At 39.1% G+C, this 25,054-nt stretch overlaps 1 protein-coding gene and 1 non-coding gene across 9 annotated transcripts in view; both read left to right on the top strand.

The window, feature by feature from the left end:
• ADAM22 (ADAM metallopeptidase domain 22) overlaps positions 1-25,054 on the top strand; it is a 192,881-nt gene that overhangs the window by 150,316 nt on the left and 17,511 nt on the right. For 3 of the 8 annotated variants that reach the window (XM_074986271.1, XM_074986269.1, XM_074986267.1), the window contains exons 15-26: positions 1,042-1,113; positions 1,961-2,053; positions 5,313-5,393; positions 5,871-5,921; positions 6,272-6,335; positions 8,487-8,592; positions 11,521-11,637; positions 12,234-12,402; positions 13,298-13,406; positions 14,877-14,967; positions 16,017-16,034; positions 24,013-24,113. In XM_074986271.1, the coding sequence (XP_074842372.1) occupies positions 1,042-1,113; positions 1,961-2,053; positions 5,313-5,393; positions 5,871-5,921; positions 6,272-6,335; positions 8,487-8,592; positions 11,521-11,637; positions 12,234-12,402; positions 13,298-13,406; positions 14,877-14,967; positions 16,017-16,034; positions 24,013-24,113 (1,072 nt within the window). Of the gene's footprint in view, positions 1-1,041; positions 1,114-1,960; positions 2,054-5,312; positions 5,394-5,870; positions 5,922-6,271; positions 6,336-8,486; positions 8,593-11,520; positions 11,638-12,233; positions 12,403-13,297; positions 13,407-14,876; positions 14,968-16,016; positions 16,035-20,837; positions 21,033-24,012; positions 24,114-25,054 lie in introns of all 8 variants that reach the window. The other 5 variants (XM_074986264.1, XM_074986266.1, XM_074986268.1 and 2 more) reach the window with 3 other exon arrangements.
• LOC142009857 (U4 spliceosomal RNA) lies at positions 6,131-6,273 on the top strand. The gene has a single exon (XR_012644622.1). It is a non-coding gene; the product is annotated as a U4 spliceosomal RNA (small nuclear RNA).

Here is a 25,054-nt window from a genome sequence, read left to right as displayed (position 1 = left end):
CTGAACTGCAATAAACACTAGAGGGAGGCATCATTCTTCACTTGGATGCTTTATGGTTATATGTTTGTAGATTTCTCATTATGAGAGAACTGCTTTTATCAAGTAAACAAGAATGAATTTGCTTTTTTTTCTCTCTTGGCACCAAGTGAAAGTCATCTCCTGAGGCACACATATCTTCTCATTTGGCTGATTATAAAAAAAGCGTACCTCTGTGAAGTGTGATGTGTTTTTTTAACAAAGGTACTTGCTGATACAAGGGAGAGTCAGCACTGTTTATTTTGGTGATAGGATGTCATGATTTCTTATTTTTGAACACTTGTATCCTTCGTTTTGCAGGTCTGTTTTTTCACATCTCATGACAGATTATGAGGAATCTTTATTGCTAAATCCCTTCATTAGGAGGATTCCTTTCTGTTACAAAGTGATTTTAATAGACTATATACTCACTACAGCTTTATTTACTAGCTACACTAATTCACAAAAATACTTCTGTAGAAATTTTTGTATCCCTTATCACAATACAGTTTAGCAGCTTTTAGATTTTTCTTTTCTAGGGTATGTAAATGTGAAAGAAAGAAGTGGAAATCAGAATGATCATGTTGCAGTATAAAGCATTGTATCCAAAATCTGAAAGTAAAACAGTTTTTCTTTAAGGTTATTCATAGACTCATGGAATCCTATGGCTGGAATAGACCTTAGGAGGTCACCAAGTCCACCCCCCTGTGTAAAGCAGAGAGGCATGCCACCTTTTAGTAAGGAAGGGGGAATACAGACCCCTTTACAAGAAGTATGTGAGAAATGAAACCACATGTTTATGGGTGCATTGTCCTAGAGCACTCCATTGGAAGGTTGATATTAAGTTCAAGATCAGCCTACTAAGATCCTCCCTCTGAACCGGGCAAATGTCACCTTGTGATTAAATAAATTAATTTATTTTAAAGTCCTTTTGTACAAATTGTACATAGCTGACTATTGAGAAGTTCACTTGGGATCTTGGGAAAGATTTGTAGCATTTTGTTTTTCTTAATTTTTGTACTGCAGCTTCTCGATCCTCCTGAATGTGGCAATGGTTTTGTTGAAGATGGAGAAGAATGTGACTGTGGTACTACTGCAGTAAGTACGATGTGTTTCAGATCAGTAACTACAGCCTCAGATATTAATCCAGGAGTCATTGACATCCACAAGCCCCACCAACATTAATAAGAGGGGTGCACAGAGAGTCTAAGATCTCTGCGGCAAGAACTGACATTGAATATGTGTTTATTATATGATGCCTACTGCAATGAAGACAGCACGATGGTGGCTTCTTTCTTTCTTTCTTTTTTTCTTTCAAATATGTTAAATAAGAGTCATAATGAAATCTGCAAAAGCAGGCCCTGAAAGATTATTTTTTAATATTTGGGAAAAGGTATTAGTACATTAAGTCTTAACAGTGATCACCATTAAAATTGTCAGAATTCCGCAACAGATACCACACTGTTATTACAATTATGTTCTATTATATAAATAGGGGAAGATGTGGTGTCTCACACTCCCCTGTGTGTCAATCCAGGCACATATATTGTATATATTGAGCTTCACACTGAGCTTGGTTAAAATCTACTCGAGTTCAAAAGCACCTGGTGGCAATAATGGAGTTTTTAGAGGAGTAGGCTTTTCTCTGACTATGTCTACATTAGATAGAAGTTGACTGCCAATATTTAATTTTAGCTACGCCAGTTGTGTAGCTAAAATGGATTTGTCGGTGGTCCACTTCCATGTCTGTCCCACATGGCAGAAGGTCGACCTTCCTTATTCCTCACCTCTTGCTAAGCATACAGGGGTCAATACTGACCTCTGGGAGCATCATTTTGCACATGCGCAGAATGAAACCCCAGAAGGTCAACCCTAAGCAGGTCAATCTTCTGCTGTAGTGTGGTTCTAGCCTTTGTAATATGTCGCATGTGTGTCTGTTCCCCAGGAGTGTGCCATTGAAGGAGGGGATTGCTGTCAGTCATGCACCCTGACTGCAGGCTCACAATGCAGCAATGGGCTTTGCTGTAGGAAGTGTCAGGTAAGTATGTTGCTTTTAAAGTAACTTGTGCTGTCATTTCTGGGGAGTTAATGAGTTTAGGTGATTATAGGTACAATTGTGCATGCATTTGTACTCTCAGATCTTGGCCCTCCCTTTCTGAAACTCGGACCATCAAAACTAATCAAAAACTGGTTAATCTAGCTCTGGTCTTTGTGTTTTAGATTGTAAGATACTTGGGGAAGGAAGTGAGGGCCAGATTCAGAAGTGAGTTTAAGTCTAGACTGAGGCTATGTGTACACTACGAGGTAAATTCAAATTTAAGGCAGTTAGCTCAATATTACCACTTGACTGTCTTCACTTTAAATACCATTAGCTCAGTTTTGGGAGCACTAATATTGAGATTACAATATCGTTGTTCACTAACGGGTGTAACATCAAGCTTGAATTCAAAAGTTCTATTAAAGGCCAGCATGGAAGTGCCATATCTTAAAATCGAATTTATTAGCCTCCAGAGGTGTCCCGTATGTAATGCGCAATGCCCCTCAGTGCTCTGCTCTGGCCACGAATTTCAAAGTGGGAGCAGCATGCCTGTGGCTGTGGGCTCACATTTGTTTGAGAACCTGAGAAATGTCTTTTTTTTTCTTTGCTATTAGCCCTGTGTGTGCATCTTTCCATTACAAAAAGCCCCTGCGCGGAGTTTGTGGTTCTAGCTCTACACTTGTTTTTTTCTGTGCTGTCTGACGCCAGCTGCTGCCGTACTGCATCATGTGGCAACAAGGCTGTTGTGGGGGTTGTGCTTGCGTACGATGCCTAGAAACGTCTTCTCAGGAGATTACATTTGTGCACGAACTCCCCTCCCTTCCCCACAGGTGCCACAAAGTTGGGGCCTTTCCTGTGCTCAGCCACATCACGTGGGTAGCCCCAACCCAATAAAAGGGTGTGCCTGCTGTTCAGTGCTGACCATGCTGCCAGACAGCACCATGTCCTAGCTTGTGCGCGTTTAGGGCTCCAAGGGTGGGAAAGAATTTTGGGGACTTGCGGTTGCTAAGGGGAAGTCTGCCCCATCAGCTAAGGTATTTGGGTGTTTGCTGCTGCCGGGGAGAAGTCTCATTGACTTCCCATGAGACTCAGCAGTATTGACAGCTGCCTGAGTGGAATGTGAGGGAGGGTGGCTCCCCACTCCCAGATGGGGTGGGGCTTAAGGCAGTCAGGTCTTGGTCCCCTCCACCATTCACAGAGCAGTGGCACAGCACTCTGTGGCATTTCAAAGGCTCCCAGACCTTCAGCTTCCAGTGCTGGAACTCTAGGGCCCTTTGAATGCCAGGCCCAGGGGCAACTGCTCCCTTTGTCCTCCCTGTTGGCAGACCTGGTGGGACTTTGGGTCCCAGGTACCTAACTCACTTTGGGAAATGGAACCCAGGGTTTGCCACATACATTTGTGATGTGAGTTAAACTACAGAGGAACAAGGTAATAAAAAAGGGCATGGCTGCTCTGGAGCCCCAATTGTTGGCCAAGTGTGGCTCTGGAGCACCCTTGCCTCAGTTTCTCCACATGCAAGTGGCACCATATAACTCTATGATTATCTGTGCATCTGCCCAGTCTGTTTTTTTTTTAATGGGCACAATGTCAGCTTAAGACTGTCACGTCCACCTCCACAAACAGGAGGATTCCCCATGTTCTAAAACCTAGTTGTCCAGAAATAGCTATTTTTCCCCCCTTTGCAATTGGTTCAGTTCACCCACTGCTCCTCTTCCTAGAACATCCTTCAGCCACAGTGCTCAGTGATTACACATCTTGCCAGCCTCTTTCCAGGTGATTTCTCTTCAGGCTGTCCCTCAGGAGATAAACTTGTCAAAGCATATTGTGTACCCTGACACCCTTCCCCAGATACTGCCTTCTCAGAGATCTTTTCTGAAGACCAACTTCTTGTCTAGCCCCAGACCTTGGTGACGCTTACCAGGCTCAGCATCTTTCTATACTCCTCCTTGCTTCCTGGCAGAGGTGCCTATTATAAACCGCAGTTGCCTTGCCGTTAGTCTAATTCAGCGGCAGCTAATCGCGAATGTGTTGGTCCTCACTCCCTGTGACAGGGTTAATCACCCTGTGACACAGGCACTCTTACTCTAGAGTAAGGTGTCCACATAGGGAATTAATCAGGAACAAATGGTGTAAACAAACCTTTAGGGTCATAAGTCACTTATGAACATATTACGCTATCTGTCTTATCTATTTTTTTCCCCCTCAGCTGCTAGGGGATAGAAAAACAAGTCAGGTGTCAGAAAAAAATTTCCCCTGATGTTGATCAATTTTTGCTGCACTAAGTCAATGAAACTACATTGATTATTCCAACTGAGGACCTAGAACACAGTAGTATGGCAAATCTTATACAAAATCTGTGTGCAGAAAGAAAGCACAAACTAAAAAAAAGTGAATTGGAGTATGCAGATTAACAGACCAGTCAGGAAAAATGGAGATCTCTGAGGTAGACCTGAGGCATGCCCATAACGGATGATGTGGCAGAGTCAGAAGCAATGATGCTTGATTGACAAACAAGATGCATTGTAATGATGGTCCTTACTTGGGGGATATTTCACCATTGCTTCAGGTCATGAGGCTTTTGGCAAGGGTACGGAAATGTTTATTAAGACATTAAACACCATACGTTCTGTCATTGCCAAATTTCACATCCTTAAATGTATTTTATAAGTGCATATCAAATTATTTGGAATCCAGTAATGTTTATGGCCAATTTTTACCCTGATTTGCACTGTTATAATGGTGTTATATAGGTGTAAATGACCCAACGGTCTCTTACTAATGACCTGAGGAAGCTGTGCTGGAGGAAGGGAAATTTATAAAAGAGAAGGGTGGGCTAGTGGTTAGGTTCTAGCCTCAGGAGGCTCCATTTCAGTTCCCTTCTCCATAGACATCCATTGTGAATTTGGACAAGTCATTAGTCATTGTGCCTCAGTTCCCTTTCTGTAAAATGGTGTAAAGCATTTTTCAACCTCACGGGGATGTTGTGAGGATAAACATTAAGGACTATGAGTTGCTCACATAATACAGTGATGAGAGACACACAAGTGTCTTAGATTAGTAGACATGAGAGCAAAATTTGTCCCATATACTTCTGTAAAATGATTTTTTTTCTTAATCCAGGTGATGTGCATATAATCTAAACTGAGTCAAAACAGCTCCCCTAACAAGCTGATTTTGGTTTAAAAATGTTGAAATGATTAGTACATGAAAAAAGTTATTTATAGAAATACTAAAACAATTTTTTCAAACTTGTTTTAGTTTGAATCTAAAGGAGTTGTGTGCCGAGATGCGGTAAATGATTGTGACATTGCAGAAAACTGCACAGGAAACTCCAGCCAGGTAACGTTTTAAAACATTTCAGAAAGTGAGCAAGTGTATTGCATGCACAATCTCAATCAGTATGGCTACAGCTACACTGTAGCCATAACTTCAAATATCTAACGCAGTTTGTACCAAAATTCAAAATAAGCGGCTATTTCAAAGTTTCTGCTACCCCGTCACGACAAGGGGTAGCAGAAATGGAATGCTGCACTCAAAATAGTGCTGCTATTTTGAGTGTGCTGTTTAGCTGCGGAGTTGCTCTTTCGGGATACATTTGTATCCCAATATAGCAACAATAGTGTAGCCGTAGCCTATGAGAGTTTGTTGCATTCATAGTATCAGTTGTTTAAATGTTGTGTAAAAATTACTTTACACTTAGGAAAAAAGTCATACTGAAAGAAATTTTGAAATGCCACTAACTGCCTTTTATTGGTAAATTGTTTTATAGCCTGCTCACTATTTGGATTGTCAAGTGGTTATTTTCTCTTTCTATAGTGTTCTCCCAATATTCACAAAATGGATGGGTATTCATGTGATAACAAACAGGTAATTATAATTTGGATATATATTTTTGTATCTGGGGAAACATATTCGTATAGCTTCCGGTCTGAGATCTTTTGAAGTCAGTAGGAGACTCTGCTAACTTCAAAGAGATTTGGATTTCGCCTCACAAACTATTTTCAATTGGAAAGTAGAACCACATTATGTGTACTTAGTCTTTCCATCACATATTGTAAATAAAGTGAATAATAGCTGGCTTTGCACAGTGGCAGTAGTGTAGCCAATGAGGTTAATCCGAGGCGTGATTATTGCTAATTAAAAAAAAAAAAGTTGGTCGCCTGATTTGCAATTGTATTTTACTTGGTTGTGAAAATGTGTCTCTTCTGTCTCTTTAGGGTATTTGCTTTGGAGGAAGATGTAAAACCAGGGATCGGCAGTGTAAATACATCTGGGGTGAAAGTAACTATTTTTGTTTTAAGTCGATTTTCATTGGTATATCTTTCTAAAGATTCAAATATCATGCAGACATACACTTACCTGGAACCATTAAAATGAGTCAAAACTCACCATGAGATTGGGTTCCGTATCTAGTGCAGAAGTGGAATCCTTTTCTGAACTTTTTCCTTCAGGTTGTTTTTTTGCCTGAATCCACTTAAAGGATTCTTTAATTTTTTTATGAGAGAGAGCAGACAGTTGCTCTGTGATCACTTCTCTTCTTCCCCTCACTTTACTTCGGCCTGTTGAAGATCCTTCAATATAACAATCATGTCTCCAGCCAACAAGTTCCTGGCTTGACACTCTTCACTGACTGCTGCTGCTGATCTGTGCATTAGTCAGAGGAGGTCACTCAAGAGTTTCTTCTCTTGACTGAGCACATTGCTTCTGTGTTCCTGGTCCTTGCTGGCCGTGGGAGCTCAGAACAAGTCCAGAATCTCTCTGTCAGACTGCCAGTAGATTGCCATGATGATCAGGTTCTTCACACTGATGAATGTATTTATCTTTAGTTAGCAGTTAGGCATGAGTTTGAAATCGTGGCTTGAAAAAATTAGGTGATTGCCAGAGGTCTTGGTTTGTGTCTGATATAGGGCTTATCAATTTAGTTAAACCTGTGGAATTTTGCAAGTGAACACTCCTCTGTTAGTTTTCACCTGGCTTATATTTATTTCACTTGCATCTGACATTTACCAATAGAAGAGTCTCTGCACACACAACAACCCCAATGGTTTAACTAAGCTCATTTTAAACCACATATTTAGTTAAACTGATGCAACTTTGTGTGCTGAACATGACAGTATATAGAAAACTCGATTCAACTTAGGCCATGTCTACCCTAGAGACCTTTCAGTAGCTCCCCTGTGCCAATGCAGCTGCACCATTGTAAGATCCATTATGCAGCCCCTTTACACTGATGAGGCTGCTTCTATTCAGGCAAACTCCCGTCAAAGGTGCCATGGTAATGAGGCAATTCGAAACAAGCTAATGAGGTGCTCACGTGCATATTCAGTGCCTTATTAGCATAATGGCAGTCACATGGATTTCAAAGTGTGGACTTGGAATTGCAGATTGATAGTGAATATGGGGGCAGCTTCAAAATAAGCACCCCCCTTCAACATTCCCTTACTCCCACAAAACTAGATCAGAGTAGGGGAATGTGGAAGTGGGGGGCTTATTTCGAAGCTGCCTCCATCTTCCCTGTCAATCTGCAATTCAAATTCTGCAGTTTGAAATTTGTGTGACTGCCATTATATTAATGAGGTGCTGAATATGCACATTAGTGCTTTATGAGCCTGCTTCGAATTGCCTCATTACCATGCCACCTCCAATGGGAGCTGGCATGTGTAGAAGCAGCCATAATTAAACTACCCCCAGAGAGTGACGGTAGCTCTGCCAATGAAAGAAGCTCTCCCACTGACATTGTGCTGTCCACAGTGGTGCTTTTGCTGCTTAGGGGTGTGTTTTTTCAAGCCCTTGAGTGACGTATGTTTTGTCAGCATACGTGGTAGTAAAGACATAGCCTTAGAGCGTGTCTTCACTACCTGGAAGATGGACCGTAGTGGAGATGTGTGAAATTGAAGTATCGGGTCGACAGTTTGTTTACAGCCACTGGTCCTGTCTCTCAGTGTTCTGTGCTGTTACTTAGCTCTAATTTATGCCTAAATGTCTTTTAAGAGCCCAGTTAGCAGTGGAAGTGTTAGTGATGCTGCTAGACAATATTGACCTTCTGTGGTGCAGCAAATGCTCTTGTTTGGCACCAGTCAGGTTCTGAGGGTGCTTGATTCGAGAGATTCAACCTGTAGAGGCATCCAGGGCTCCTGGCAAGTATTTGGCTTTTCAATCTAGTGCTGTTGTAACTCAAGATTTTTCCCTAAGTGATTTAGAGTCTCAAACTGGACACAATCAATTCTTTTCCTTGAAAATTTGTCTTGATTTATAAACGAAATCTGGAATGAAGGAATCCTTGGACAGATAATTGGAGCCAATATCCTGAAATAAAATAGAGGATGATTTTTGATTTATGTGATCTATATGGTCTAATGTCTAATATTAATTTTGCATCAGACTTTTAAAATCTGCACAATCTTATTAAAAGAAAACTGCTTTTGTTTTTAGGAGTGACAGCTGCTGACAGATACTGCTATGAGAAACTGAATATTGAGGGGACTGAGAAAGGTAACTGTGGAAAGAGAAAGGACACTTGGATTCAATGCAACAAACAGTAAGTACTTCTACTCTGGAAAGCAGCTTGTGTGGGATTCTTGCCCTGGTCCAGCCTTCATCTGTCATAAACAGGTGCTAAAAGCCATGGGTCTGGCTGGGCAGCAACTTTAGGAATTTTGGATCTGAGACCACATTCTTCTCTCCCACAATAAAATCCTCAAGTGGAGAATATGGTGACTGACAGATTGGTGTATCTTGTCATAAAAAAATGTAGCAGCTCTCACAAATATTTGATGTAAATGCTGCTGATTATGTATTTATTCACAAAATAAAAGGATCCCTGGCATCTCTGGCAGAAATCATTTTTGAAATAGAGAGCCTCGGTCTTTGTACACTCCGGCTATGTCTAGATTACAGCAATTTGTCAACAGAAGTTGTTGTTGGGAGATATCTTCTGACAAAATTTCTGTCAGCAGATCATGGCCAAATTGCCAAGCAGATTGCAAGAGTGATCTGCTCTGTCAACAGAGCGTGGTCGAACTGCCCAGCTGCTCTCTCCACAGAACGGCCAACCGGAAGCACACCAGACAGGGCTGCTGGGTATCCCAGAAGCCTTGTCTGAGGTAATTCTTCACTGCTTTGCACGTTAAGTAGTTATTTAAATTTGTGTTAATTAGGAGTAAATGCCAACTTAGATGCAAGGCAGTGAAAAATCAGACCTCTGATGCTGTAACTATATCAAGTAGGAGGAGATTTTTTGAAAAATTGAAATAGTTATACTGGTACAACCCTTAGGTTGGCTGTAGTTACACTGGTATAAAGATATATTATATGGGTCTATGTTGTTCTTCTATCTGTACAGGAATGGCAATACCAATATAAGACTATGATACCACTATAACTGCATGCCCATTAGGGTATTGATATAGTTAAAGTGGTAAAACTTTCTAGACTTTAGGCTCATAGAATCTGTCCACTGAGGTAGTTCAAGCAATAGCAAGGAAAGATAACAGGAAAATATGTAAAGCAGGTAAACAGAGAAATATTTCTTGAGAACGGAAGCCCAGGGAACTATGGCCCATTATGTCTGTGCTATTGGGCATGAGAACTCACATAAGTGAAGAAGAAATAAGCAATGGCCAGTGTTTCCTCTAACATTTTCCATCCGGGGTGGACTGAATTTTCTTTTGGGTGGGTTGAAATTTTTTCTGTGCAGCATCAATATTGAGGTTGTGTGCACCACCAGTATCAACAAAAAAACTACATATATTTTAAATTGTTCATAGGCATTGGAGAAGGAAAAATATTGAAACAAGGGATAATTAACATGAATCGGTGTGTAAGATTTTTATTTAGGATGAAATAAAATAAAAAGAAAATGTACACTGCCCTTTCAGTTTGTGTGTCATCATCCTTTGTAACAACTCAAGCTAGTAAACACAACAAAATGGGACATACTGAAGAAAAGCAATATAAATGCATCAAGTACATGGCTGTTAAGTAAAAGCATAAAAAATATGCACCAGAGCTCCAATTTAACAGCCTGCTTCCATAGACCACTAAATCTTCAGAATCTCTTTAAAAAATGAAGCATCTGCCAAAATACTAGCATGCTACAGACTTTTGCACTTCACAAAACTATCCCTCCTGCATGCATATTATTCACACGCAGATCAGCTTTAAGATGCTAAACAAATCTCTGAGTCAACTAGAAACAGTCATGCTCGCCTTGCAATGCCAGTACTCCTCTCCAAACAAATTCTAAAACTTAATGGAAATCGCTTATCTGGAATCCAACTCAGATTGAAAGGGCAAACAAATAAACAGGATCCATGGTAAAAATCTTCCCTTTTTAACAATTTACTGTGTAGTAATTAGTAACACAGGATTTTTAAAATATTATAGAGATCAGAGTTTTCACTCCAAAAATTCCCTTAAAAGAACCCTTTTCTTTCTTGCCATAACCTATTAATATCTATGTAAATGTGTTTTTAAACCTTATAATGTAGCTGTCATGAGCTAGGCCTTTTGCTCCAGTATTCATTCACTAAAGCCTGAATCTTTATCTACAAAAGCAGTCTAAATGCTTTACAATAGCAAACCACAAATACAAATGAAGTCAGATCCTGCAGTAAGATCTCTGCTCTGGATCTGTCTCCTTCCAGACAATCTAAATTTTAGCTCAGGCTTTCTAACATCTCTGCGCAGATGGTCACCTGTTAACAAATTCCACATGGCCAGAACCAAGCTCTTTATCTTTCCCTCCTGATGCTAGGTGAACAATATTTTAGTCTAGAACTGCAGAGGATTGACTCTCTTGTGTTTGCTCCATAAGTCTAATAGGGGAAAGTATCAGGGTCCTACATTGTTCTTTTCCCCATCATATTTTTCCAAGTGTATTTCAGATCTTATAATTATGTCACCAATCAGCTGGTAACTAATACCACCTCCTCCTCACTCTATGCTCAACAAGAAAAGGGTCTTGTGTTTCCCACAAGCAGCTAGTTGTATAATCACAGTACTGTAGTCTTTCTTCTCTCCTCTCCTAGCTGCTGCAGATGGCTAGGAGACAGGACGTTCCAAACTCCATGCTCCATTCCAGCCTACTGACCCTCCCACCTCTTACAACTTGCTCCCTCCCTCCCTCCTCATGTCCCCTAGTTACCGTCTGAGAGAGAGACACTCCCCCAGCCCCAGCAAGGAGCTGCTGCTGCCAAGGGAGAAGTGCCCCTCCCTACATGGCAGCTCTGAGCCCCAGGGTGGGTCATTAAGCAGCAGGGCGGCCACACTGCCCGGCAGCTTAGAGGGAACCGTGGCAATGGTCTGCTGTACTGGTAGGCTGTGTGCCAGTTACTAGCACATATGAAAAAACAAAAGCCTGCCAACTACTTTCATATTTTTATGAGTATTAACCATTTTTATTGTGAGTTGGTTTTTTTAATTTGCTGTTTGTTCTGAGTGAATTCAGTTTCACTTCTCAATACAGGGATGTGCTTTGTGGGTATCTTCTGTGTTCCAATATCTCTAATGTCCCAAGACTTGGAGAACTTGATGGTGAAATCACATCTTCAGTCGTGCAACTGGGGAAATCCTACAACTGCAGGTAATTAAAAAACAAAACAAAACTGTAAAGTGGAATAGCTATGATATTGCTTCCAGCTTTAATTCACTATGGAAATGTCAGCTAGTTCCCTTGTGAGAAGCAACTGCTGCTATCACAAACACAAACAGAACATGCATGCACACGTGCACACACACACACACACACACACACACACACAGCAACAACAACAACAACAACTCATGTAAACCAATTTTCAGTCTGTTTCCTGCCAATACACCTTCCAGACTAGGACTGAGACACATTACAGTGTAATGCAGTTCCTGCTATCTGTGTTTATTCTGTAGCTAAATAGAGAACATCCTCCAGGAGTTACATATATTTACTCTGAGTATTTTCAAGGATAGTGAATGGACAACATGTCTATGGTAGAAATATAGTATTTTTGGTTTTTATCAGAGTTGCTAACAAAACGTCTCCTATCCTTCTCAATAGTTTTAAGGATCCTGCCCAGTTTTTCACGTTACAATGACAAAACCGAAAATGAATGTGTTGAATGAATGAATGAGATCCGATTGACTGAACAGTCTTGTATTAAAAAGCAGTGCACAAATATATCTCGGGTCTTTGTTCTGCAGTGGTGGCCATGTCAAACTAGATGAAGAGACAGACCTGGGCTATGTGGAGGATGGAACACCATGTGGCTCAAATATGATGTGTTTTGAACGAAGATGTCTCCCCACTGATTCTTTCAACTTCAGCTTCTGCCCAGGCACTACAGATGACAAAATTTGTTCAGGACATGGGGTATGTTTTCGTGGTTTTTAGCCTCGATTTCCACATTTCTGATGCTTTTTACTGAATGCATTCAAGCTTGTGCCTTTATTTTACTAGCTAGATCATTTTTACTAAAGGTAACCTGAACTGTTGGCCATACAAGTTAATTTTCTAGATATGCTTTTAAAGACTGTGTGTCAAATATGCAGGTAGTGAATACATCAGAGTTTTGGCAGTCTGAGTTATGTATTACAATAAAGGTACATGCCGTTATTACAAACATTATATACATTATTTCTTTTTCATCACTTCCTCCAACTTTGTTTCAGCTTTTCTGAGATACTTCACACATGAGTTTAAAGGACTTTATATCATTCTTTTGGAAACTCTAAAGCATATAGGTCTAGATTCAATTTCCCATCATATTCTGGACCCTTTGTATTGAATGGGCAGGACGAAAGGTTCATCAAACATTTGAATCTTGACAGATGAAAATTCCCTCCAGTGTGTGGAGCTCTCAGGCAGTTCACAGATACGGTGTTTGATTCCTATGACATGCCAGAGACTGGGGCTGCTGAAGTCCCCTGTGTTCTGGCTGATCGCAGGTGGCCTAGAATCCTTTGGTCTCTGTGGTAATTTAAAGTAATTGTCAGACTGCTTAAGCCTGCCCTGCCCTAAGGGAGCCACAACTATTCCTTGGTAACTCCTATTTATCTTGTGCTGAAACTCAGTTTTTGATGTGAAATTATCAATTTAGTCTGTTTTAAAAGAAGGCCACAATATCCCAAAATGAAATAGGAAAAAACTGCAGAATTTCATAGGCTGTTTTGTTTTTTTAACCAGTTCCATGCAGCTCTACCTAATTCATATTCTAAATAGTGTAAAAAAATTGTGATTTGATACTGGGTTATGTTTTGAACTGCAGGTTTGCAGCAATGAGATCAAGTGTGTCTGTGATCGATTATGGGCAGGAGAGGACTGCAATATTCCTTACAAAGATCCTTTAATTTTTGATGAAGAAATGGCAGGCAAAGGTGTGTAATATGTATATATGTGGTAAGACTTTAATAAATGAAAAACTGTCGGTGGGTCTTTGATTTGGGGGAAGGTCCAATAAGCAAAACTAAATAAGCTCGTCCCTCATTTGGTGTATAGAAGTAGCTTAGACACTCTGATCTCATTCTTTCAAAAAAAATAATTGTGCTAAAAATGCCTCAATCCTATAACTCTACCTGCTCAGCTTGATTTCTATAGAATCATGTGGATTGTAGAAGTGAATCCAGGTGCATTTTACTTGCCTCATATGAATGAGAATGTCCGCAGGGGGCATTATAGCAATGTGGCTATAGTGGTGTAATTATACTAATATAACTGGCAAAACTTTCCCCTGTAGACAAGGATAGTGGTCAGATAGATGTCCTGTCTACAAATATTCTTTTGTATAGTATAAGTCTGTTTTTATTACAAATTTGTATTTTAAAGGTTATATAGAAAATCAAAATAATGTATGGCATCATATAAAAAGTACACTTAAATTTTACAAAACATTCGCTTCAGCTTTCAAAATAAAGTGCCTCTTTCAAAAAATAGACTTCCCCTTCGTACCTCACTTTTTATTTATCCACTGTGCGATCACTTCATGTAGATTTCATTGTACATAATTACAGAATGACAGATGATTTTTTTTAAATGTTCATTTGCTACTCATAAATAACTAAAGAAATATGCATATAGGACAACTTTCATATATTTATAATGGCACTTGGCGGTTACTCAGTTTGTATAGAGATATTACCTTTTGGAAAGGTATGCATTGAGCTAGATGATCATAATGAGAAACAAAAAATTGTAATCTCTGAACTCAGAATAAGAAATCATCTGTCCCAAAGAAAGAGAGCCCCAGAGTATTGTATAAATGTTATATGAGTATCAACACTTCTGCATTTTTAATTTAAAATGAAAATTTTAAATTGAGTTTCTAAGTCTTTTTGTCCTGTTCTCCTGTCCATCCTAAACAGCTACAAGAAAATTTCTCTTATTACAGATGTTATTTCATTTTATGAGGCATACTTCCTATTTAAATTGTCAAGGTTATGAACATTCAGCCCATTCAGTGATCTAATTTGACTTACTATCTGTGTTTAAATCATAGATTTAATGCTAATATACTTGCACGCAGATTCATACATATGACTTTGTAGACCTTGTAGGACTTTCTGGTGGTTTTGTATTATTTTCTTCCTCTAGTTATAACTTGATTTTTAAATAAATTAATTCAATTAATTTTCTGTTACATGGTCAGGCTGCGATAGCTTCCAATTTTAACAAGTCCCTTGTTAAATATATGAATGCTATATATATGAACGCCCTGTTTTGTCTTATTCTTCGAAGATATAGTTGCCCAGACGGATCTCTACAGCAGAATGCTTTTATTGCTTCGTATATTTTTTTAAAATTCTCTGTTTTTATTTTTTTTTTTTTTTTGTCTTTCACTTTTTTCCTAGGTGTTATTAGTACAAACATAATAATAGGGGCTATTGCTGGCACCATTTTAGTGTTGGCTCTCGTTTTAGGAATAACTGGATGGGGTTACAAGTAAGTATAATGTTCAATTTTTAATAAATTTGAATTGTCTTTAGTGGATAGTTGTATATAATACGAGGTAATAAAGCAAGAATACTGAAAATTGCACACATTTAGGGTAATTGATGAAACAGAAACTAAACTATATCATTAGGTAAATTTTCCTTACAAAAATGTTTTCCAGATGATACTTACATGGATAAATATTTTTGTTTCATAAGGTTTGTTCTTGGATGAAAATCTGGCTATGATGAAATACACATGCTTCAACTTCTTTTGTAATTTTGGCTCCTTGTAGCCATTCAAAGTTGGTGTAAATTAGAGCAGGCTAAGCTGCTTTTATATGGTCCAAAGAGAAAAGTGTGTGCAGGATACTGTAGGTGTATCTACACTAGTCCCCTTCTTCGAAGTGGGCCTGGTGATCAGCCTGAGCGGGGAATACTAAAGAGCGGGGAATACTAAATGCTTCGAAGAGTATGCAGAACCTCATTAGGCTAATTCTCTCCATGTCAACTTTTAAGTAGCAAACTTCAAAGAGCTGGCACGCCATGTAGCCGTGGATACTTTGAAGTACCCATGCAACTTAGAAGTGCCCTTACTCCCAAAAATTAACACCCACTGAATTTGGTCATACCTGAAGATTTGAATCCCTATTGGGAATATAGACTCAAAACTTAATGCATGTTTATGGGGATGATTGGGCAGTAGTTTGTTGAATTTTCATAGTAATACAGAAATATGTATTGAATAACAGGGGTCCCCAGATGTTCCCAGATTTAGTCAGTATGTTTCAGATACTGCTCAACTAGTGCAGTGCATATTCTAGGGATAATCATCAGGCCCATATGACTATATTCCTGCAGGTTTGTTTTGAACTAGCATATCTGTTCTCTTTTCCAAAAGCAATTTATGTAGCAATCATTGAAAATCAAAATTTCGCTTCTGCCTATATTGCTTTTACATTTACTTGTTATTTACAAGCTTTTGAATGTAGTCACATTCACCTTAGTATGTATACCATGGTAACATTCTTATTTATTTCTCTTCTTTTCTATGGAAAGAAGCTATCGAAGACAGAGGTATGTAATGAAAGTAAGGTGAATGCATCCCCTAAAACGGCTTGAAATGATGACTTTTTCTGTATTTTTCCCATTTTTTTAATAATATGAACTTTGTAAGAGAATGGCTAATGATGTGCCATCTTTCAATATGATTATTTAATCAGTGGCTTTCAACCTGTGGTTTGCAAACCCCTGGGAGTCTACAGAATGACCGTGTGTACGCTTAGAGAAAACTTCGAAATAGCTGTGCTAATGGACAAATTGAAGAATACTAATGAGGTGCTGAAATGCATAGTCAGCACCTCCTTAGCATGCTGCCAGCCACAGCACTTCAAAATTGCCACTGTTCACTCCCGTGTGGCTTGTCCAGATGCAGGTCCTTTTTGAAAGGACCCCGCCAACTTCAAAATCCCCTTATTCCTAGTATGCTGATAGCTTTTTTCAATTGCTGCTGCATATTAAAAGGGTATTTTCAGGAAACTATCCACAATGCTTCCAAGATCTCTTCTTCTTTAGTGCTAACAGCCAGTTTAGACCCTATCATTTGTATATATGTTGGCATTGTGTTCTCAGTGTGCAATGCTCTGCGTTTATCAACACTTAATTTTGTCTGCCATTTTGGTTCCCAATCAAATAGTTTTGTGAGATCCTTTTGTAACTCATTGCAGTCAGCTTTGGACTTAACAATCTCAAGTAATTGTGTATTGTCTGCAAATTTTGCTGCCTCACTGTGCACTCCCTTTCTCAGATCATTTTGAGTGTGTTGAACTGCTCAGGTCTCAGTACAGCTCTTTGAGGGACCCAGCTATTGATTTATTTTATATGTGAAAACTGACCATTTGTTTCTACCCATTGTTTCCTATCCTTTAACTAGTATCAGAGAGGTAGCCGTATTAGTCTATATCTTCAAAAACAACAAGAAGTCCTGTGGCACATTATACACTAACAGATATTTTGGAGCACAAGCTTTCGTGGGCAAAGACTTGCTTCATCAGATGCAACCTTTAACCTTTAACCTTTAATCAATCACTGATCCATGTGAAGACCTTTCCTCTTATCCCATGAATGCTTATTTGCGTAAGAGCCTTTGGTAAGGGACCTTGTCAGTGGTTTTCTGAAAGTCCAAACGTTGACCCTTGTCCACATGCTTGTTGACGCCCTCAGAGAATTTTAATAATTGGTGAGGCATGATTCCCTTGTACAAAAGCCATATTGACTCTTCTCCTACAAATACAATGTATTCAGAAAGAGTTGGTCTTAAAGCCATTTGATTGGAAATACAGCTACATTGGCAGAGGATAGGACAACTTAAGACTTGAAAATATGAAATGAAACCCAGCCTATACCAAGACAAAATTAATATGAGAGGATTGAGAGGATCAAAATATCAATTTTAATATACTCTTGTTGAGTTTTTATGTTCCATCATTCAAAAAGTTTAAGTGAGATGGAAAGTTATGAATGTGAGCTCAGTGTATTTGGAGGCAAGGGTCAGGATTGAAAACCAGAATAGAGAGAGGCTGGATACACACTTGCTGTGGGTGATCGAACATTAGGTTTGATCTTCCTGGGTGCTGTTTCACGCATGCGTGAAACAGCACATTCTGGGGTCAGTGTTGACCCCAGAACTCCTTGTGAGCCACAAGGATTAAAGAAAGCTGACAGGAGGAGCACTCCCATCGGCATTCTGCAATGAGGACAGGGACAAATATTGACGGCTGCAAAATCAACTTTTGGTACACAATTAGCATACCTAAAATTGCGTAGTAACCATCAATGTTCAACGTAAGTGTAGCTCAAGCCAAAAATATTTTGGTGGTGATGTAAAAACCAGTGTTGTCTAGCATCTGAGCCTCCTTAATATAGTCACAGAGAGATAGCCCTATTAGTCTGTGTCTTCAAAAAAATAGCAGTCACGTAGCACTTTAAAGACTAACAAAATGATTTATTAGACGATGAGCTTTCATGGGACAGACCCACTTCACATCTGGAAATTCTGTTTCTACAGAATAATAATAGAACAATAATATTATCAAAGGAGTGATACTTTTTTAAATCTGCAAAAGTCAGCAATAAAAATGTGTTTAAGAGCAGGGGGTTTTCAAGTATAGTCTCCAGTTTTGTTGACTCCCATATCTCATTTACTGCATTTTCCAAAAGTAACTTCTTATCAAAGGATTTGAAAAATTCAAGTGTTGGTGTACAGACAGAATTTCCAGTGCTGAAAAAGTGGGTCTGTCCCAGAAAAGCTCATCACCTAATAAATCATTTTTAGTTTTTAAAGTGCCACAAGACTGTTTTTTTTTTGTTTTGTCTTTTTAATGTTGGAAAAGGAAATTTGGTTGTCTGATATTCTTTTGTGATTTTTTTTTGTTTTGTTATGAAGGAAAAGTTATGAAAATATATAAGCAAGAATTCAGTACATGAAAAAAGTACAAGAGAGTCCACTGGAAAGCCCTTGTTGGAATTCCTTAATGTTAGCTGTTAATCCAAAATGAAAATATGTTATCATTCTGCATGCTAGGGTTTAATAAGTATTAATAGTTGATGGGGCAAAGCAACTGAAACAAATAAAATGTAAAAAACAGAAAGGAGTAAAATGTCCAATGGTCCTAATGACTGAGGTAGCCAGAAATGCACAGAGAGGTGGAAAAAAATTAGTTTGACCAGAGTGACAATTTAAGTGGTGTGCAGGAAACCCATTAAACTCAGTCAGCATACCCACTAATCACAATACATTTCCCCTGAAATATTCCTAAAATGGATGAGGATTGAGACTACAGCTGAGACTAGAAGGATTGTGGGATACTAGTTGTGAGCCATTTGGTGTATGTTTAAAATATGTAATCGGGTGAGAGGCTTTTGAAATTTGAATCTGGAAGTTGAAGAAAATCTTAACTGAGGAGTCGTGTACACTAGCCAAAAACTTCGAAATTGCCATGCAAATGGCCATTTCAAAGTTTACTAATGAAGCGCTGAAATACATATTCAGCACCTCATTAGCATCTGGGCAGCTGCGGCGCTTCGAAACTGACGTGGCTCATCCAGACGGGTCTCCTTTTCGAAAGGACCCCGGCTACTTCGAAGTCCCCTTATTCCTATCTGCTCATCTGAGCAGATAGGAATAAGGGGACTTCGAAGTTGCTGAGATCCTTTCAAAAAGGAGCACTGTCTGGACGAGCCACACGCGTCAATTTCGAAGTGCTGTGGCCGCCTGCATGCTAATGAGGCGCTGAATATGTATTTCAGCGCTTCATTAGTAAACTTCGAAATGGCCATTTGCATGGCCATTTTGAAGTGTTTGGCTAGTGTTGACACGGCAGATGATGATAAACCCCAGAACACTTTTGGGCTAGCAGCTTGACATTGTCTTTCTTGTCTCTCTTCTGCTTGAAGCGGTCTCATAAGGAATACTTACTTGGAGACTGCTGACAAAATGGATAAGAATTAAAAATTAAAATTTGAGACTAAAGGCAACATTGTAGTAATGATTTACATTTTAAAAGAGGTGCTCAGGTGCCTATTCTAAGAGAGTGACTTAATGGTAGTGTACCCAAGAAACACTGTACTTTAAAAAAAACAACAACAAAAACCTTACTCTGTACACAGTAGCTCAGGAAAAGAAAAAATCTGAGTCCAAAATTACCCTGATGTAATTACCTTTCTGACACAGTGAACAGTAAAAATGCAGCATCTCAGGAGGATAACTAGAAACTAGGAGTTTTAGTTCAAGCAAACAGATGATGAAGTCCTTAGACCCAGTATCTTCAGCAACGTGGGAATCAGTGCAAATTAAGGGACGTCAGCAGCATGTTGTCTCTGAAGAAAAAAATATACATTTTAAAGCCACCGTGGAAATACAGGAATAAATCCATACTTGTTGCCATAGTCAAATTCTCTAGTTGACCAAAGAACCTACAGTAAACTCTGTGTTAACTGGCATTCTATCACCTGGAACCCTCAAATAACCAGCATTTTAACCAAACTTAAATATTAGGTATGTTTTCCATAAGTACAGTATAGTGAAAGTAAATACAAAAAAGTACAGTAAATACAGTATAAGTGTATAGTGTACAAAACTACTGTTGTTGGTAAATAAAGTACTCTGCATACATTTTTGTTTGTTTTGTAATATCTAATCTTGTTTTTCTTTAGTGTTATGCTAAGTATACGTCTCTATTATCCAAAATATTTGAATATCCTGCAACCTCCCAGTCCTGGGGCTGCCAGATTATGAGTTTGTTGTAGTCCTTTTCACAAGCACTAAATTTACTTAAAACAGTTCTGGACTTGCAGTTTATGCTTAGAGAAGGCTTTAACGTGAATCTTTGAGATGAAAGTTAAGAGTTTCAAACTGAACAGTGATTTTGGATGTCCTTATTGGAGACCCTTTAAGGAGGCCCAAGTTTCAGGGAGCGAGTATGCAGACTAATGGGCAGTTTCACCAGCTAGAGAATGGAAATAAAGTTCTAAATTCTCTCTGTCTTGAGGGGTTTATTCATTTAGTTCAAAGCCAAAAAGCAAACCAACTGAAAAAAATATGTTTATAGTTCCCCAGGGGCTTTCCCTGTGCTAGCCAGGCAGGAAAGGAGAATACACAACTCTTTCCCTTAGCACCTGTTTGCCTTAGCTTCTGCTTCCTTTTACTTTCTCCCTGATTAGCCAGATGACCAGCTGGTAAATACTCTTTCAAATCTGAGGTGTTTATTAATATTTTTATTGTGTGTAATTTAACAGTTTCCTCATGTAGAGTATTATAGCTACCTCTTTCTCCTAAACTAATATTTGTGTGTGTGTCTTGTTTTCTAACTTATGCTTTAGACAAATACCACAGGGAGATTATGTAAAAAAGCCTGGAGAGGCCGACTCATTTTATAGCGACATGCCTCCTGGAGTCAGCACAAATTCAGCATCTAGTTCTAAGAAGAGGTCTGCTTTTCTGTCGCATTTTCAGATTTCTACCTGTTCCATCACCCATTATTCCATTAGTCAGAACATTTCATTGTTTTGCAGCAGGTTTGAGTCCTTCTTCCTTCTTTGTGGAATGTTAAAAGGCATCTCTCATTCTTTGATTCCTGAAAATTTCCAGCCTACACAAAGGGTCTCAAACAATTGAGTATTAAATATCAAGTCAGAATAAGTATAATTTACCTTGCTGATCAAGATTTGTCTGATCTAATTTTCAGAGTCTCTGTTTGGAAATTGCTTTCCAAGAGGATGGTAGTATTCTTGGCTGGTCTGAAAACAAGACAAGAAATAAAAAGCTCTGTGAATTTAATATTATGTTCATGTAATCAAAGAAAAGAGATGCTGTCATGCATTGATAAATGTTATGAAAATAAACTGGTCAATGTGAATGTTACTTTTGTAGCTTCATTTATAAGTGTCATCATTAATTGATTGTATCTGTGATCAACCTCGACATAGGGAATATTTTTATTCTTGCTGACTTGCAGAAATGAACATGGTTCTCACAGTTTATATAAATGTTATTTCTAGACTAATATACTAAACTTTCAATCAAGAGTTAATCTAGGATTTGATCATGCAAACACTTATGCCACGTGTTTACTGTTGTGAGTAGTCCTTCAGCACATTAGACTGTACCATTGTTGAGCACTAATCTGGAAAGATACATTATTCATTTGTTTAGAGTTTGCTAATATGTTGTTGCTTGGATTGCTTAGAAAAGACATCAACATAGTTTTCAAAGAACAAGTTCATTGCAATATGTTAATAGTTCGTTAGTGGTTAGAAAAATCACCATGTTCTGCAATAATTTTGCAATCAGAGATATTTAATGATGAAACTCCCTTTTCACTGGCACTTAAAAATGATTTTCAGAGCAGTATGTAACATTAATACAGTCCTTCTCATGGGAGAACTGATGTTTTTAAATTTCTTATCCCTTTAGATAATTTAAAAATGGGTAACTTGATAAAACCACACAATATTTGGCCCATTTAATGTTGCCAGACATAGCAAGTACATGACACTATAGTCCATGTGGTCTCACATTCTGTTTCCTTTAAAGTGTCCCATTTAAATCTCTGACTAAGACAAATATACCATTCAAGGAAATAGAATCTGAGATGTAATTAACTGATGCTACTCACTCTTTTAGGTACAGCTTTTATATTTGCAGGGTGATAAATAATTTTACTACCAGGGAGTGAAAATTAATCTTTAAGTGATGCAATGTCTTCAGCTGCAAAATCATATCTCAATTGACCGAGTTCTAATCAACTCTTGGGATAGTGAGTTTCCATTGTTTTTGTATTCAGCAGTGGACTATGCTTTTATTCCAGTTACGAAATAATTTGTGTAATTTTTCAAAATGAGCATTATGTAACTCCTCTGTTTGTTATACATCTTTCTTGTCAGACTTCCTTTTCTTCCATGTTGCTTTCACTTATTTGTTATTTACTGCACAGTGCTAAGGTCTGTTTATGCTAGAGAAAGTGAATGTTGCCATTTGATCAGAGTTGCACCACTGTTGAGCAAATTCGGGCAATGCCTTTTTCACAGTATATCGGGACTAATGTGGACAGAAGACAATCCATTGAAACCATCCCAATGTTAACGGATCCTTTCGCTTCAATCTCCTTGATGTTATACCCATCTAGCAGGCAAATTGCCTTCAGGGCCCTCTGTCTGCAAATACCTACATCTCTTGGCAGGCCTGAGAGCAGCAGTGGCTTTCCTCATATGCTCTCATCTCTGTGGGAAGACACTCTGAAATGTTAGGTGGACAGAATTCAGCATGTCATCAAAATGTGGGCTGACAATATTTTAATAACACCTCAGTTTAAAACAGTGTATGCCAAGCCCAGCAAGTAGTGGGGACTGCTCATCACATGTGCAAAAGAAACTAGTAGGAGAAAAATTATTCAACAATGCATCAGTTTTATGAAATTTAAATCTTTTTATAGGCTTGGCTTAATACTGGTGTGATAAAAAAATATTTTAGGGGAAACTGACTGGGCTGAGCTCCTGGGAACGGTCTAAGCAGTGTCTGTTGGAGTCTTAGCCTCCAAAGGAGAAAAGTGGTGGAAGATATATAGTTAAAATATACACATACACTCAGTAGGCAAATACATGACAAACATACTCTGTTTTACCTTGTCATGAGTCCCCAGGTACCGTTTGTCTACTTCCATCCCCATGTGGGAAAATGGGGTGGAGAGCAGAACTAGCTGTGTTACAGGGACTCTTCTACAGGGATCTGCTCCTCCTGGACAGTAGCCCTCAGCAAATGCACCTCTGTATTGTAAAGGAAAACATGAAAGAAAAGAAAAACATGAGTTCACCTTGTAGACTCGAATATACAGACCGCACCTAGCCATGACTTTGGCCTGTAAGTGCACACTGCAATATCCGGCCCACAACAAGAATAAAATATCCATATCCATTTATTTAGCTGAGAATGAGCTCTATATCTCCTAGAGCTCCTCAGCCTAGGCACATGGCTGCTCCCATGATCGTCCTGAGCTTCCAGGGCTAGAGGTAGTAGAGGAAGTGCCAGGGATAAGCTTCCCAACCATCTTCCATCACCAAGTTTCTCTCCAGTTGCACGAGAATGTAACACACATTCGTCAGTCAGGATGGAACCAATGATTGGAATGTATCAGGAAATTAAAATAGCTAAATATATAGGGCATACTACAGCTAGGAACAGGTTGATGGTAAAATACTTCAGGAAATCTGCAGTGCACTGGGATAGCAACAGTTGAGCAAAGTGCTATGAGTGGACATCCTGACCCAATTAACAGAAGCCAAGCTAGTGACTTTGGACACACTATGGGAATGGACAGCATTGGCAAAAATGGTGGCAGGACTTTACAATAAAACAGTGCACTCTGCTAGTGCAGACAGACCTTTAGGCTTTGTCTTGTGACCCAGCCCTAGAAATGTGAATGTTCCTAAATTGTTAAACTAATATTTAATGATTAGCAGGTAACATAACCACAGTCACATATGAGCTTTCCTATTCCAGGTCAAATGGATTATCTCATTCATGGAGTGAAAGGATTCCAGACACAAAGCATATATCAGACATCTGTGAAAATGGAAGACCTAGAAGTAACTCATGGCAAGGTAAGGGACAATTTTTGTGCTAACTACAGTCAGAACCTGCCTAGGAGTCACTGCCATTATGCTGACAATGTAATTGTTCTTTGGAAAGGAACGAGACTTCCTAAAATTGTGTATGATTGGTTATTAACCTGGGGATTCAGATTTAGCAGCTCAACACTTTTCTACATTTGCAGTATCGCTCACAGCAAGAGCTTTGGACCTGCCAGCTCTGAGGTGACTTTTTCTAGGTCTGTGGCAATGGACCGAACTGCAATTTAAAATAAGATTTTAAATATTAGTAGTCAGCTGTTACTTTCAAACAGCCCTTTGAGTACAAACCTGAGACATGTAGGAAGCATACATTCAATTAAGAAAGACCCTATTACAGATATAATGGACTCAATTTTCTGTGCCTGCAGAGAGGGAACCACAAGTGGGCCATTTACAACTCCCCAGATCTCTGGCTGGTTTTGTGCTCCTACAGAATTTCAAGCAGCCTCAGGAATGCTCTAAACTCTGGTAGTTGGAAATGATCCCCAAGACATCATCCACATGCTAGTAACTTTCACGATGTGCTTTGCTCGCATCTCCTGCCCATCCTTACTAGCCCACATTCAGAGTCTCTGGGGATGAGGATGTCCACGACAGCAGATGTCCACTTGGGAGATACAGCTAGACATGCTTCCTTTGTGCCACTGGAGCAGAATGAGCGAGAGTCTAGGGCCTGACATGTTGTCAAGTATGCCATTCCATTGACTATAGTCACGTTGCCTTGGAAAGGTATGCCTGTGAGAAAATATATATTTATAAAGCAGTCAAGTACCACTTTAAAGACTAGCAAAATAATTGATTAGGTGTGAGCTTTCGTGCGACAGACCCACTTCTTCAGACCATAGCCATACCAGAACAGACTATGGCTATGGTCTGAAGAAGTGGGTCTGTCCCACAAAAGCTCACACCTA

The sequence above is a fragment of the Carettochelys insculpta genome, chromosome 2 (assembly GCF_033958435.1).
Source record: "Carettochelys insculpta isolate YL-2023 chromosome 2, ASM3395843v1, whole genome shotgun sequence".
Classification (NCBI taxonomy): Eukaryota; Metazoa; Chordata; order Testudines; family Carettochelyidae; genus Carettochelys; species Carettochelys insculpta.
The sequence above is the reverse complement of the archived record's forward strand: the minus strand, read 5'-3'. Positions and strand labels throughout refer to the sequence as shown.